The 17,118-nt window shown below is 46.3% G+C and overlaps 1 protein-coding gene across 2 annotated transcripts; it reads left to right on the forward strand.

The window, feature by feature from the left end:
• Positions 1-581: 581 nt before the first annotated feature.
• Positions 582-16,697, forward strand: tgfb5 (transforming growth factor, beta 5). Of its 2 annotated transcripts, none has more exons than XM_030395417.1 (7): positions 582-2,208; positions 4,100-4,263; positions 4,679-4,811; positions 4,905-5,015; positions 9,449-9,629; positions 10,055-10,208; positions 13,350-16,697. In XM_030395417.1, the coding sequence occupies exons 1-7, from the start codon at positions 1,824-1,826 to the stop codon at positions 13,506-13,508; spliced, it is 1,287 nt and encodes a 428-aa protein (XP_030251277.1). In that variant the 5' UTR covers positions 582-1,823; the 3' UTR covers positions 13,509-16,697. The 2 variants fall into 2 exon arrangements, with proteins under 2 accessions (XP_030251277.1, XP_030251278.1); XM_030395418.1 differs by having other exon boundaries at positions 583-2,184.
• Positions 16,698-17,118: the final 421 nt, after the last annotated feature.

The raw sequence follows: 17,118 nt of genomic DNA on the forward strand, positions 1-17,118 counted from the left end.
GATATACTTTCTTATAAATTGGACCTTTAAACAGATGAGATAATGCAAGTTAATGAATGAGCGTCACCTTTGGACAGAGCCTGGCTGGTTCCCTCTTGTTCCTGGTGCTGATTCAAGTTAAGCTTGTGGCACTACGGGTGGGGAAAGAAATGCCTGAGAACCACATTTAATATAATGAAGTGTTTGTGTCACTATGAGGAATCCAACGTCTCACACAAACCATCTGCGATCAATCTTCTGATCTAATTCTGTCACGAAGCACACTTGACCAAAAATTTTGGAACTGCTCCTTTAAGGTCTGACATGGCCTCAGAAGTGTTTACCTGCAGAGAGATGGTGGAGAGGCATTTTTGTGGAGAGAAGAAACTGCAAAGTGTGTGTGTGTGTGTGTGTGTGTGTGTGTGTGTGCGCGCTTTGGTGAGAGGAAGATGGCTGTTGCCTACATAATCACACACTCGCTTCACTTTGGTGGCTGCCCGCCCCACCACCACCGCCACCACCACCTCTCTCACATCCAGTCCCTCCCTCCTCCACCTCCTCCTCCTCCTGCTGCTGCTGCTGCTGTCTGGGGCTCGGTGCCTCTCTCACAGAGGTTCTGCAGAATAATGGAGGCACATCTTGCTGCAGGTCTCAGTGTTTTCAGCCCAGCTCACATCAGGCTGGAGCTCCTGTAAGCCGAGGATCTGTGGTTCACTGTAAAGTTCCCTGTCCTTTCTTTTTTTTTTTTTTTTTTTTTTCTTGAATTCCCAGCACAAGGACTTCTTTCATATATTTTTCTGCGTCACGTCTTTTTTATTTTTTTTTTTCATGTCGTCTTGACTTTTTCCGTGTTTTGATGTTTATATGAGGGGGATTAACAGGCCCACCATGGTTTTTCCAACATAAATCAACAGCTTTTCCTACGTTTTTTACTGCAGGCTGCGTTCTGTTTACCTATAACAGGGAATTGGGAGGATCTCACAGGGTATATATATATTTTTTTAAAGCTGTAACTTGATTTCCTGGCAGCGGGTATGGGCCGTGTTTTTGCTCCACAGATGGGTCTTTCGGAGGTGAAGTCAGAGGAACCACGCTGCTGCAGATGAAGTGAGCGGCTCAGGTTTATTTGTGTGGAGGATTTGCGACATGGGCTGAGCTCCTGTGAGGACTCTTTTTTTTTCTCCTGCAAGCTGTTGAATTATCCGAGGATGGACGACGGGAAACAGAGACGGATAGAACTCCAGCCTATCGATCAGACAGTTATGTAATATCTTCACCTTTTTCACGCTGAAAGCGCGCACCGGCACGGCACGGCACGGCGCAACAACGGAGCCTTTGAGCGCACTGGATTGGAATCAAGGCGTGAGCCAATTTTCCAATCACTAAATTTCAGGTCTTTTGAGTGGAGTTTGGCGTGTAGACACAGATTGTCAAATATTGCTTTTTTTCTCCTATAAATAGAAAATAGAGACGGATAAAGATTTAATAAGTTACATTTAGATTTTAAAGACTAAATGACAGCGAGTCTCAGTGTGTCTGGTGCAGGCGCATGTATGAACAATGTTACATAATTGCTTTAGAAGAATAAAAGTAAAGTCAGCAGATGTGGTTTTCCTTTTCCACAGAAAGTGGTTTGACCAAAATAGCCTGTTAGAACTGGATATTGGGATTTTTTGGCTCTTTTATTATATTTAAGCAGGTTTTGGAGACAGTTGAACACTCAGATTTGACAGTTTTACGCACGCACTTCTTCATGCGTGTTTCTGAGCCTCTGCTTTAGTTCCAGTCCACCTCAGTGATCTTATAGTTTCAGCTGATTTTGCGAAGTATCTGTGTGCCGGACGATGTGGCTCCCCCGCCTGGCGCTTCTGCTGCTGCTGCTCCGGTCCTCCGGCGTGCTGCTGGTGGAGGGCATCAACACGTGTCAGTCCATCAACCTGGACCGGCAGAAGTCCCGGCGCATCGAGGCGGTCCGCGGCCAGATCCTCAGCAAGCTCCGCATCCGCAGCCCGCCGGACGAGGACGACGACCCGCCGGCCGGTTCGGTGCCGCCGGAGGTCATGCTGCTCTACAACAGCACGCGGGAGCTGCTGAAGGAGCGCGCGCGTCTCGCCGAGTCCGCGTGCGAGCGCGAGAGCAGCGAGGAGGATTATTACGCCAAAGAGGTGCAGAGGATCGATATGCTGCCGCCCCGCACACACACCAGTGAGTACAGCCAAGGACCCAAAGGTGACAGCGCAGTCCAAGTAACGATATCTGTCAGAATGTTAGTTTGGTGGAAGAGGAAGTCACACAAACACAGAGTAGTCGAGTAAAAGTCTTAAAGTGTCCGATATTAAATCATATTTACATGTACACTACTCAGAATCTGCATCTGCATTGATGTGCAGTAAAAGTAAAATGACCAAAAATTTTCAGAAAACACAAAATAAAAATTCAGATATTCACAGAATCAAGTGAAACACTGAAATATCCCTGATTGATTCTGAGTTGTGTCTGTAAAGTCACTAGTAACTGAAGTTATTGGATAAATGTAGTGGAGTAACAACGACATCATTTGTCTCCAAAGTCATGAATAAATGTTACATTTCATCACTGGATGTATGACAGGTGCTCAGTGTGGTCCGGGGTCAGTGTGGGAATGTTTCCATTTCACATAATACGATGGCTCCCAACTTCTTTTTGTTTGAGACCCTTTACAGATACAGAAATCAGCATTCAGAGCCAACTTTAGTTAAAGTAGAGCAAAAAGCTCTTTTACTGCATTTAAACTGTCACTCAGGTTTTATATCATATCTATTAATCAGCAGCACTTCTGCTGCGGGTGGTTGTAGCGTTGCAACAAGTATGAGGATTTTCACAGTCTGATGACAAACTCATAAAATATCAGAGTTTCAAGCTGTCACAGTATTAAACAGTTCATATAGTAGTAATAATCAGTTACAATGACTGTTGACATAATGAGAACAGAAGGTTTATTATAATTCACAACATATTAACTCCTGACAGACATGAAACTTGATATAAAACTTAAAATATGATTTTTTATCAACACTAATATGCTGCAATTTAATACTATAGATAAACAAATGCATAGTGTGTGATAAACATATATTTTTATTCTACTGTTTACCTTGAACACAGAGTCACTGCAGCCCTCGTAGGTCTTCAGACGACAGCAGTGAGGTGGTTCAGTCTGTAACAAAGCACCATGTTTCATAAGATCAATAAGCGATGATAAGTTGTTTCTGGAGGGTGAATAATACCTCGAGCTGTCAGAGACAATAAATGGAGAAAAAGTAAAATATTTTCCTCAGAAACAGAGAACAGTTGAGGTTTAAAGTTTCACGAAATGGAAACTCAAAACTACCTCAGAATTTAATTAAATTATGGCATTTACATAAATAACACAGCGACAAAATACTGCTCTTTATTGCTTTTTCTTTCTTTCTTTCTTTTATGTTTTACGTTTTGATATCATTCTGTGGTGTCTCAGATCTGCTCCTTCAGTAGAAATCAATTAAAAAAACTAATTTTGTTTGAAGCACATGTTTCAGCATCAAACCGCTACATTCTCAAGCTTTTCTGAAAAAAATGTAAAAAGCGCTGTTACTGCTGGGAGCTACTACTGCCAGTCTGCACGCCCTATAAAACACAAGTTTGGGCAAATGAGGCGGGGATGGAGAAAGTCGAGTTCCAACAGCTTCTTTGGCTTCTTATCTGTAGACGAGCCCTTGAGCAAGGCAGCCGGCTCTCTGATTCGCTGGGAGCAGCCGGCTGTGGTTGGTTCTCGGGCAGCTCTCACACAAAGAAACCAAAGTTGATGGACTTTATTTAGGAGAGTTTTAGATTAATGGCGCTGGTTACTACATGACGATAATTACGCATCTGTCTAGCTGGGAGGTGATGTTTCATACATATATTAAACATAAGACCAGACACATTTACTCACTGAGCTCAAACCTGTAATTTCGCTCCGAGACACTCATCAGCAGTAATTATGTCCGAGACAATGCATCACAGCGCTGTTTTAACCAGCGGTATAAATACAACATCGTCAAAGTCTGCGTGAGATGTTGTCGGATCATTAGTCATCCTTCGCGTGTTTTTCTTCGTCCAGATGCGGTTCAGCCGGCTGCCCCTGACCCGCACTACAGAGTCGTCCACTTCGACGTCAGCGGAGTGGACCTGACCAACAGCACGCTGGTCAAGGCTGAGGTCAGGATCTTCAGAGCTCCCAACCCGCTGGCCCGGGCCTCGGAGCAGAGAGTGGAGATCTATCAGGTAAATACGACTCAAAGATCACCGCGACTGCAGCAGAACCATCAAACGAGCACGTAAACCACCGAAATATGAAATCCATTTAATCCCCCAGATTATGATCAAGTCACTTCCAGCCCCGCTTTTGTTTCCATTGTATCATAAAAAGAAGTCGACCCAGGAGCTGTTTCTTCTTTCATGGTTCTGGGCATCAGGCCAACACGACTGTTAAGACTTTAAATCTGCTCTAATTAAAGTATATTTATGTTTTGACATGAAGGAGACATTTCACACAGTTTGGAGAAAAATGCTCGCCCGAGGAAACTGAGTTCACATAATTTATATCCCCAATGATGATCCATTCATGTGTTATGTAAAAATTAAGCAAGATGAAGACATTAACTTCCACCCTGTCTCGTGTGTCTGTGTGTTGTGTCAGCTGCTGAAGCCAGACGAAGAGAGCACCTCCACCCAACGCTACATCGACTCCCGCACCGTGCAGCCGAAGGCGAAGGGAGCCTGGATCTCCGTGGAGGTCACCGAAACCATTAAGGACTGGGTGTCCGATCCAGGTGAGCGTCAGCACCAGGTGAGCCTTTAACAGTGATTCTGAACTTCATCGTCATCAGCTGATGTCTTTCTCTGTCTCCTCTTCCACCGATCAGAGAATAACCTCGGCCTGAAGCTGGGCGTCCACTGTCCCTGCTGCACCTTCGTCCCATCCACCAACAACATTGTTCCCAACAAGAGTGAGGAGCTGGAGGCGCTTTTTGCAGGTTTGTCACAGCTTAAAGTTAAAAACCTCTGACGGGTGAAGTGAATAACTGTGATCATCTCGTTATAATGGAATGATCTGCTGAGAAACCTTGATATGGCAACAGCGGCGCCCCTCCAGCAGGACAATGAGCCCTGTCACGCTGCGAAAAACCGCTCAGGAACGGCTCGGGGATCGTGACAAGGAGCTCAAGGCGTCCCAATCCGATGGAGTAATCCGATTGCGGTGCCAGACACCAGAAGACGCCGCCAGAGGTCCTGTGATTGTGGCTTGATGGGTCAGAGCAAAATCCGATCCACGGCCAGGCCTCCGTGGATCGAACTCGATGGTACGTGTCAAGAGGCGTCCACATGAATCCCAGCAAATCAAAGTTTCCCAGCAGGACATTGTGTTGCGACAAGATGATCACAGTAATTCACTTCAGCCGTCTGTGGTTTTCATGTGGGGCTGATTGGGATATCATGACGGCCAAGTGTTAACCCGCCAGGGACACAAAATCTTAAACTGTCTTCATATTTTGACTCAAGGGAAACATTTCACACCTCTTAAAGAGAAATGCTGAGTTTAACCTCCTGTTCCAGACGAGCTGTTTCATGTCAAAGACACAGTTTATAGTTGTGTTTCCCTCTGGAAGCTTTTAGTCCCAGGGGGTATTTTTCAAAGAACTGAGCGGTTCTTTTAAACTATTGTCGACTGTGTTTCCATCAACGAAGATCAGGAAAATTCCACATGCAGTTTTTGTCCACAACTATCGCTGGACTTCATTGTCAGTACATATCTAGTCTCTTTTGTATTCCATGTTAATGTCTTGAAGCACAATGAACAAAAAAAAAGCTGGATTGCAGCTGCAGATTTTAAAAGAAATGGTGTCAGAAATAAAAAGCTGCAAGCACAAGTTGCAAAGTTCGCCTATTTAAGGGGTGTAAAATAATGTCCTCAGACTGAATTTAGACCCTGGTCCCTGTGCAGGAAACGCCTTTTAAGGTTTCTTAGTCCCCGTGGAAGTTCTTGTTGCGGCAACTCGGCTATTGAGACGTTCAGGGAGAGACCGCAGTATTTGTTTCAGCCTGAAAGTGATGATTTCAGACTCTCCTGCAGCACATTTCTGTAGATGTTGGTTGTTTGTGGTCATCATGCAGCATTCATTTGATTGAGACTACATGTGAAAATTAGCTGTTGAGCTCACGTCTAAATAAATAAACATAACAGCCAATGCACCAAAGATCCATCCATCCATCCATCCATCCATTTTCATCCGCTTATCCGGTACCGGGTCGCGGGGGCAGCTGCCTGAGCAGGGACACCCAGACCTCCCTCTCCCCGGATACTGCCTCCAGCTCTTCCGGGAGGACCCCAAGGCGTTCCCAGGCCAGCTGGGCGACATAGTCACACCAGCGTGTCCTGGGTCTTCCTCGGGGTCTCCTCCCGGAGGGACATGCCAGGAACACCTCCCGAGGGAGGCGTCCCGGGGGCATCCGAAACAGATGCCCGAGCCACCTCAGCTGGCTCCTCTCGATGTGGAGGAGCAGCGGCTCTACTCTGAGCTCCTCCCGGGTGACAGAGCTCTTCACCCTATCTCTAAGGGAGCGCCCTGCCACCCTGCGGAGGAAACTCATTTCGGCCGCTTGTATCCGGGATCTTATTCTTTCGGTCATGACCCAAAGTTCATGGCCATAGGTGAGGGTCGGAACGTAGATTGACTGGTAAATCGAGAGCTTCGCCTTTCGGCTCAGCTCTCTCTTCACCACGACGGACCGATACAAAGACCGCATTACTGCGGCCGCTGCACCGATCCGTCTGTCAATCTCACGCTCCATCCTTCCCTCACTCGTGAACAAGACCCCAAGATACTTAAACTCCTCCACTTGAGGCAGGAACTCTCCTCCCACCTGGAGGGAGCAGGCCACCTTTTTCCGGTCGAGAACCATGGCCTCGGATTTGGAGGTGCTGATTCTCATCCCAGCCGCTTCGCACTCGGCTGCAAACCGCCCCAGGACATGCTGGAGGTCCCGGCTCGAAGGAGCCAACAAGACCACATCATCCGCGAAAAGCAGAGATGAGATCCATTGGCTCCCGAACCAGATCCCCTCCGGCCCGTGGCTGCGCCTAGAAATTCTGTCCATAAAAGTAATGAACAGAACCGGTGACAAAGGGCAGCCCTGCCGGAGTCCAACATGTACTGGGAACAGGTCTGACTTACTGCCGGCAATGCGAACCAAGCTCCTGCTCCGGCAGTACAGGGACCGTACGGCCCTTAACAGAGGGCCCCCGACCCCGTACTCCCGGAGCACCCCCCACAGTATGCCACGAGGGACACGGTCGAATGCCTTCTCCAAGTCCACAAAACACATGTGGACTGGTTGGGCAAACTCCCATGAACCCTCGAGCACCCTGCGGAGGGTATAGAGCTGGTCCAGTGTTCCACGGCCAGGACGGAAACCGCATTGTTCCTCCTGGATCCGAGGTTCGACTATCGGCCGAATTCTCCTCTCCAGTACCCTGGAATAGACTTTCCCGGGGAGGCTGAGGAGTGTGATCCCCCGATAGTTGGAACACACCCTCCGGTCCCCCTTTTTAAATAGGGGGACCACCACCCCGGTCTGCCAGTCCAGAGGCACTGTCCCCGACTGCCACGCGATGCTGCAGAGACGTGTCAGCCAAGACAGCCCCACAACATCCAGAGACTTGAGGTACTCAGGGCGGATCTCATCCACCCCCGGTGCTTTGCCACTGAGGAGCTTACGGACTACCTCAGTGACTTCGGCTTGGGTGATGGATGGGTCAACCTCTGAGTCCCCAGCCTCTGCTTCCTCTATGGAAGGCGTGTCAGCGGGATTGAGGAGATCCTCGAAGTATTCCTTCCACCGCCCGACGATGTCCCCAGTCGAGGTCAACAGCTCCCCACCTCCACTGTAAACAGTGTTGGTGGAGGACTGCTTCCCCCTCCTGAGGCGCCGGATGGTTTGCCAGAATTTCTTCGAGGCCGACCGGTAGTCCTCCTCCATGGCCTCCCCGAACTCTTCCCAGACCCGAGTTTTTGCTTCCGAGACTGCCCGTGCTGCCGCACGCTTGGCCTGCCGGTACCCGTCAGCTGCCTCAGGAGTCCCCCGGGCCAGCCAGGCCCGGTAGGACTCCTTCTTCAGCTTGACAGCAACCCTTACTTCCGGGGTCCACCACCGGGTTCGGGGATTGCCGCCGCGACAGGCACCGGAGACCTTACGGCCACAGCTCCGGACAGCCGCGTCAACAATGGAGGTGGAGAACATGGTCCATTCGGACTCAATGTCCCCAGCCTCCCTCGGGATCTGGTCAAAGCTCTCCCGGAGGTGGGAGTTAAAGATCTCCCTGGCAGAGGGTTCTGCCAGACGTTCCCAGCAGACCCTCACGATACGTTTGGGTCTGCCAGGTCTGTCCAGCTTCCTCCCCCGCCAGCGGATCCAAAGCACCAAAGATCTGATGAACCGAAGACGTGAAGTCAGCCCCAGTTTTCTTTCGATGGCCACAGAGATGATAGATTTGACAGGTGTGGTGTAAATGTCTGTGTAAGGGCATTAAAAGCACTTGCGGGAGATTTATCAGCGCAGCAATAATCCCGCAGGTCACAAAATGCGAACGCGAAGCGGAGGCTCGACTGTGAGGCGCCGCCGACATGATTAATGAATCACTTACTCGCTTTCCCGCAGGAATAATGGGGAATCTGTTCGTTCACACTGTGAAACTATTGAACGTCAGACTGTCTGCGTTGCTTCATTTAGGCCCTAAATTACGGCACTTTCCTCAGGATTTACACTCGGCTCAGCCAAGTCAGTTTTTTTTTTTTACCGCTCGGAAAAACTTTTGATACTGATGTGAAGACAAGCAGGGGCTTGTTTTGAGCTCTCGTGCGTCTATAGGCCACGAAAAACCACGAGAACAGATACAGACAGTCAAGTCCTTGTTGAATCGGGTGTTTAAATTTCCGATCATTGACTTTCCGCAGCAGACATGATCTTTAAAAAGAGAACTGTGAAGCATCTGAGAGTGGATTTCCCCCCCCCCCCCCCCCCAGCCCGACTCTAAATGAAACAGCACATTCTTCTGGCATTCAAACTGTGCGAATTCAAAGGCATAAACTCCAGTCCCCCAGTCTTTACCGCCTGTGACCCTTTAGAACAAAGCAGTGTTTACTCCTCGTCACGGGCTGCTTATATCCTCAGCTGTGAGTGATGTTTCCCCTCTGATTGTTTCGTTTGAAAACATTTTTACAAGCCCGAAGAGGGAAAACTTTCCAGTATTTCACCATAGAAAAAAAAAAAACCATAGAAGAGAAAAAACAAAAGAGAAATGTCTGAAAACATAAACACAATGTGGTCGGCAGAGTAAGTTTCCTTCTGCGGGTCCCGACCCAAGCTCGTCCCCCCCCCGTGTTATTAACTCTTTGACTTCTCCTCACAGGTGTGGATGACGAGAAGCTTCGTCAGATAAGAAAGCCCGGGCAGGTCAAAGGTCAGGCCGATTTCAGCACCAAGACGCCACACCTCATCCTCACCGTGCTGCCCAGCGACAGAGTCGACAACCCGGCGAAGAAGAACCGCAAGAAGAGGGCGGCCGCCACAGACACCACAACCTGCTCCCGGTAGGCCGCCAACAGCTGCATGTGTGTGTGGTTCTGTGTGACGGACTGACAGCGCTCAAATTCTTACAGGATTTGTAGTTTCATAACTCAGAAATCTGGTTGTGGTGTACAGTGGATTTCAGTTTTTTGTTTTTTTTCCTCCCTCCTGACCCAAAACTCACTTTTGCAGACTATTGTGTGGCAAAACAAACAATATTGACCCTGTGTTTAGACTGCCGTCCAACAGGCGTGCAGTGTTTTATTTAGACTACCTCACGCTGCAGGGGAAAACTCTGGCAGCCTCGCACGGTCATTACCTTGTGACGGCTGCGTCTTCAATGGTGACCCGTTGTCGTTTTCCCATGACCCGGCTTTGGGCTCTTGCCCCAGACGGTGCAAAAGCAGGATGGGAGTTGAAATATTTCTGTGTGTATGTTGTGTCTCAGCGGCTCAGACCAGGGCTGCTGCCTGCGATCGCTCTACATCGACTTCAGGAGGGACCTCAACTGGAAATGGATCCACGAGCCCAAAGGTTACAAAGCCAACTTCTGTGCCGGGAGCTGTCCGTACCTCTGGAGTGCCAACAACCACTATAACATGGTGAGTCGGGTTATCTGTTCATGCGGGGTGACGTGCGACCAGGTCTAGGTGTCGGCGTTGTGTTATCTATGTTGATTGATCGCTGGGAGTCACGGCTTACGTCTTTGTCCTCTTCTGGAAAAAAAGGGCAACGTGTTAGTGGCGTGACCAATCAGTGAAGAGCTCGTAGTGACCGTTAGGAACTGATCATGGAGCAAATGTGTCCACACTGGAGGACACGTTCACCCAAAAATTAAGATCTAGTCATTTTCTACTCACCCCCATGCAGAAGTTTGGTAGTCAGCAAACATTTCTGGAGCTTAACACCCCGTCTGAAGTTGGTGCATGAGCTCAGCCCTGCATCGGGGGTGTAAATAACATCTTCTCAAATCGATTTGGAATAACAGCGGATGAACTGCATGGAGCCATTTTCTCTTTTTAAAACAAATCCCCATCCAGAATCGTTTACAACAGTCAAAACATGCCCGAGGCCTTCATTCTGGGCAGGACGGATGATGGTTTTACTATTGTTATGATCCAGTAGCCAAGATAAATTAAAGGCTTTTGAACTCATTACCCTCCTGAGTGCCTCAGGCTCTTTCAACAATTCTGAACAAACAAAAAAATCTTCATCCACATCAGTTGTTGAGGAGAACGCTGCGTCACAGTTTTGTTGTGAAGCTCCAGAAATGTTCCGCGAACAACAAAACTTTTTCAGCTTTTCGTTATGAGGATGAAAGGATGATGATTTTTACTTTTTGGGTGAACTTTAATATACAGCCTGAGAGTTTCAAACTAAAACATTACAAGCAGCGTTTCCAACAGAATCTCTCTCAGGGCTCCTAAAACGCAGGAGCAGTGCAGACGACAGGCCAAATTTTTTAAGTATCGGACAAGTCTTATGTCATCTCACTGACATATTGATATATCTACGTGACTTTAGTTAGTTTTGCTGGCCTCAATATTGCAATGTCTGTTAACAGAACCCAGTGGTCCATTCAATTGATTGTTTTGGTTGTCGGGCTTTATTTGATTTGTTTCGTTTATTCAGGATATTTTAACATTTGTTTCTAATTCAAATTGTATTGCTCTTTAAATGGTGCACTTGCATGATGATGCTTTAGTATAATCACTATGTCAGCATCATAAAATGGTCTTAAAATGAGAATAATATTGTTTATCGCAGTTATTTCTGGGACAGTATATTGTTCCAGTTGCTTGGCTGCTCGTGTTTAAGTCAACAACCTTATTAAGAAAATCTGGATTTGGTCTTGTGGCTAGAATAATTGTTATATATTGAGACACTGGGATCAAAATACTGCAGCCCTCTTTGTGTCCGGACATCAACGTCAGGTTTATTCAGAGATTCGGGAGATTATTTTGGTGTCCATCTCTGAAACACGCCGCCACCACCACAACAACAACAATAAATGTGTTTTGAAGCGCTCGTACATCTTTAACCTTTCCTCGTTCGGTCAAACAAAGGCAGATGTGCTCTTGTTTACCAAATGTTATTCCGCTGTGATCTTCAGATTCATGGCCCTGTTTGTCCTTCTGCCGAACAGTTTAAATGGAAACAGTGGCAGGCTTCTCCACATGACAGCGACAGCCAAACCGTATAAATAGAAGTCACGTGGAGGCTGATCAGTTACAAACATCTGTTCCCGTCAAAACAAAAGCAGCTCCTGAACCGTCACAATAATCAAAGTTTCTCGAAACGCAGCTGGCTCGGATCGACTCGGCTGCCAGCGTGACTTCAACGTACAGAAACGTTGAAATGTGGGTGACGTTTGCCTTTAAATGAGCTTTAAGTGCGCTGTATGTGGCTGCTAAACACCATAGTTAGCTACACTTGGTTAACCCCAGTGTCATAAATGGGCTGACACCTCGCAGTGGCCTGTATAACATATAGGCTTATGAAACACAGCCTGTTTGTCTCATGATGTCTCTGAGAGCTCAGCCAGAACAGAACCGTCTTATTTTTCTTCCTCCGCGTCCCTTTATTGTGTCATAGACGTGCAGGACTTTCACATTTATCCAACTCTTTGCAACAATAAGACCTTTTGCCGCTGTCAACAAATGTCGGTGTGGCCTTTAAAACTATTTGATTTGCTCAGTTCTTAAGTTCAGGGCTCGTCCAAAGTTTGGAAATGTCATTATTTTTCTGCTGGAGCTGAAATAACAAGCATGAGATAATCATGAGGAAAACACACAAAGTTCAAATAAAGAGCAGATAAAATACACCAAATGAAAATATATATTTATTGTTGTGGTTATTAAGGAATCCTGTGAACTTTAATTTTTCTTGCATTTATAGTAACAGTTTAGATGAGATGATAAAGACTTATTTGATGTACATGTCGAAGTATTTGAAAGAGAAGTAAGGAAACACGTTGACAGACAGCGGTTATAAGATACAGTTAATACACAACAATTAAAGTTTAGGTATTATTTATGAGGAGATTAGTTCTTAAATCCTTCCACACAAATGCGAGAGCGGTATTGATCTTCTTATCGAACAAAATGTCCCATTTCATCGAGCTTTCCCTTTAAAAGCAGCCTGGCAACACGAGCAAACAAGCCCAACAACTGTTTTGTGACATCATCTTTTCCCCTCTGAGCCGCTTCACACTGCTGAGACGAGACAAAACAGTAATAACTGAAACGGCTCTAACTCTGGCAAACTAAAATGAAAACATTTTGTTGATATAAAACCTCATGAGTCATAGCAAGAAACTGAGTTAGAAAATACATTTTCTGGATCTTAAAAACTTAAATGAAACCACATTTTGAGCCTTTCGAGCTTCTGGAGCTGTCACTGATACCATTTTGTTAGAAGTGAGTTTATTTTAATGTGCCGGCCCGTAACCATGATATCCCAACCGAACGAGACGTACCATGCTTTCGCTCGCTCGCCAACTAATGAATCTTTTCTCTGTGCTGCCAGATATTAAAGATTGAGTAATGGTTCAATGTAGTGATAGTTTTGGTTGACATGAGTTGGTTCACGTGTCGCATTTTGTTTTTCATGAAGAAAACTTGGATTTTTGATACGAGAACATAAAGAAATGTTGGCGTAGATTGTTAAATAGGGACGCAGACTGAGCTTGGATGTTTTTTCTAAAAGGTCAACACCCGTTTGTTTCCCTGTTCCTCGCTCAGATCCTGCCGCTGTACAATAAGCTGAACCCCGAGGCCTCCGCCACGCCCTGCTGCGTTCCTCAGGACCTGGAGCCCCTCACCATCATGTACTTCATAGGCCGCACACCTCGCGTCGAGCAACTCTCCAACATGGTCGTCAAATCCTGCAAGTGCCGCTGAGCTCAGAGGACGAGGTGAGCGAGGCAGAGAGGAGGAGAACGACCACAGGACCAAAACTACAGACGGGAAAATAAAGACGAGAGGACATTAGTCTTCTGTTCGGTCGCCTTTAGCAGACTCTTGACCTGTCATGTTTTTACACGTATCAGGATGTTGCTCCCATTCTTTACAGGCATGATCATTTTTTCTTCATTCTCTGGAGCTTTCTGTGTAAATATGACACCATAGCTGTATTAAACCTGTACCTGGATATTAAAGGGGGTGTTGTGTGATTTGGCCGCGTTCGTCCTGCATAAAAAGGATTCTTTTTATCAGGATTATTGATGCACCCCTGCGGCCGTAGGCGAAGCGGAGCGAGCCAGACGTCGTGTGTTTGTTTGCTTTAGGTTTGAGGGTGTTGATGGGAGGGAGGCGGCGCGGAAAGGTTTGCAGACTCGAGATCTTTCAGGGCGAGGGAGGCAGATAGAAAAGAGAGAGAGGAGCTGTGTCCAGGCTGAGGGCCGTGCCAGCTCTCTGCGGTCCCGGGGCTGAAATCTGCCCGGCGTAAACAGGATGTGAAAGATTTCCAGACACCGACCCGACCACTCACGGAACGCTAGATTTAAACGTTCCCCCTCATCTCCTCTGTGTGTCTCTCTCTCTCCCTCCCTCGCTCTCCCTCTGTGCTGCTCGAGGTTCTGGGATTTGTGGTGGGAGGAGAGAGGGAGAGAAAAGAGAGGCTTTGAAAATGAGACGTGGGATGATAGGGCTGTATTTGGAACGGCTACAAGTTTGGAAGGTGGTATTTTGCAGCCTTAGCAAATTTGTAACTATTTGGGTCTGACTCAAACATTCAGTAATCACTCTCATGAACGCTCATTTTCTGAATGTGCATTCATCATCTTATTTTGAAAAGCTGTGGGCTCATTCCTGTTCTTACGCCGTGACCGTATTTTGTCGTACCTGTTTTTTGACTTACCATCAGTCTCACAGATTCTCACACACACACACACACACACACACTCTCTCTACACCCAAGTATCCACATTGACCACTTTTGATAGAATGTCTAAATGCTGAAAATAAAAAACATCCCCAGGGTGAATTTTAAATATAGGCTCTCTGGTATGCCAGTGGTTAGTATGTGTGTGTCTGTAAGAGACAGAGAGCAACTGGGTGTGTTTGTGTGTGTGTGTGTGTGTGTGTGTGAGAGAGAGAGTGTGTGTGGCTGGTGAGGTCATGCGTGATAGCACAGCATTTTTTCACCCTGGCTTTTTTTTTCTTATTGTGAATTTCATTGCGGTGGTGACTGTGGATTTATGTATTTTATTATGCTTTCAGGCGGAGCGCGAGTTAGGATTTGAAAACGTGGTCGGCAATAAAGTTTTAGCTGAAGAGTCTGACAAACACCAGATCGTCTCAATAACATCCGGCCGTGCGTGTATTAACAGATCTGGTGGTTTTCGTGCGTTTACTCGAGTAATAAAGGAATGCTTGTTTCTGATTGGCTGCTAAGGGAGTGGGCGGGGCTCTGGGAGTGTTTTCCTCCATTCACTCCTTTTTTTCTCAATAAAATCGCCGATGTTGCTCACACGAAACTCTCTTGGATAACGACACGATCACATATTTTGTTTAATCCCTCAGTTTAGCATGTTGGACAGATCTAAACACTATAATTACGTGTGATATCACCATGTTGATGCTGTTTCCAGAACATCATAATTAATGTTTCCCCAGAACCGTCATTGTACCAATCATGCTGCTGTGATAGCACATCTTTGCAACTCGTGTTGGCGTTGTCCCTGGAACATGGTAATTAATGTTAGTCCAGGAACATCATTTCAGCCTCAACACATCTGGGATGAGCCGTCCTGGCTGAGTGGGAACGTTCACTTATAATTTTTCGGTTTCTCTTCAGTTTTCTGTCGCTGTCTGGTTTAGGCAGCAAAAACGCTCAGGTTCCACAAGGTTTGGGGCGAAATCAACACCTTTCATGACACGTGCTCGAAAGGGTCATTCTCTATGTGTGTCTTTCAAGACAAAATGTGATTGGTCAGTTCTGGTGATCAGAGCCAACACAGTGATGTCATTCAGCCTCAGTCATAACGTCAGAGTTTGTGTTGGTCTTGGCCACTTGGATTTGAGAGGATCCTTCGGCGGACATGGAATATAATATTCATAATTATGTTTTTATCCGCGTATAATTACATGAAATTATCTTAGAAATCTTAGAATGAGCCTGTCCCGTCTACAGAGGGAGCAGGACCTCTTCAACAGAGTCCGTCTGTCATGATTCTACAGAAGCCCAGAACAGACAAACCAAACAAATCGGTTTTAAAATAGGACCTTTGCGATTTTTTAGGGGCCATCGTGGGTTCTCCAGCACACTTCAAAGGAGAGGGTGAGGGGAGTTTTTCCAAAAAAACAGAGAAAGGTGGTTGCAATCTGCAACCTCACTGCTAGTAAACCACGAAATCCTGCACACTGGACCTTTAACACCAGAGAGTTTTTGTCACTCTTAAAGGGCCAGTTGTAAAAACACACAAAAAAACAACTCAAATCAAAACAGGTGAGCTGTTATTTTTAAGGACTACTATTCACAGAGACGCCAAATAATGAAGTACAAATACTTCCTTACTATACTTCATTTTGTACTTTACTCTTTACTTTTGCCGCCTACATTTTATCTGTCCTTTCTACTCCTTACGTTTCAAAACAGACTCGTTACTTTAGTTTTAATGCATTTGAGGTGTGAAAGACGGGAAAGATGTAAACGGACAGAGAAGGAGACACAAATGGGGAGAAAAGGGGCGTTAGTGTCTCGAATCTGCGTCACCAACCCAGGATGTCGGTATGTGACGTCCCGGAAACGAGACTCAGTAATCGACTATCGCTCTGGTGTGTTTACGAACAGCTCAGACAAATCCTGCTGATTCTACCTTCTAGTCTTTGAATTATGTTAATATGACGTGAGGTTTAGTTAGAGCTTTGCAAAAGAATGGCCAGTAGAAATATCTTACAGGTGGAAACTTTTGTAAGGATGTACTTTCTATCATTTACTTGGGTGAAGAAGTTGAATCAGTACTTGTACTTTTACCAGAGTCTTCTTTTACAGAAGTATCAGAACTTGAATGTGTGCACTTTTGCCACCTCTGGTACTCTGAACAGAAACTCACGTATGCTTGAAGCGCGTACAGGTACATTACAGTTTGTTTGGGGTTTTTTTTTTTTTTTTTTTTTTTGGGGTAAATTTTGGTGAAATGTCCCTTTTATTGTCCTGAAATTGAATTCCACAGCGGGTGATCCGTCTGTCTCTGCCGGACGAGAGGGTTTTTTATCCGAGCTACTTCTGCTGTGAAAATAGCTTAAAGAGATACAAACTGTTCTCCAGCCATCGCAGTAAAAATTGTTTTTTCTAAGCCGCAGTGAGAATGCAGCCTCACTCTGTGTGTGTGTGTGTGTGTGTTTGTCGGGGTGCTAGTGCTCGAGCTGTGGTGAGGCTCCCTCCCCCTGAGTAAACTAGCCCCAGCATCTGTTAGTCTTTTCCACTTAACTACCCCTTGCTATATCCAACCTGTACTTATCCCACGGTAGAGCGCCTTGTCTGTCTCACACTGGGTCCCACTGTCCT

Source organism: Sparus aurata, chromosome 18 (genome assembly GCF_900880675.1).
Source record: "Sparus aurata chromosome 18, fSpaAur1.1, whole genome shotgun sequence".
NCBI lineage: Eukaryota > Metazoa > Chordata > Actinopteri > Spariformes > Sparidae > Sparus > Sparus aurata.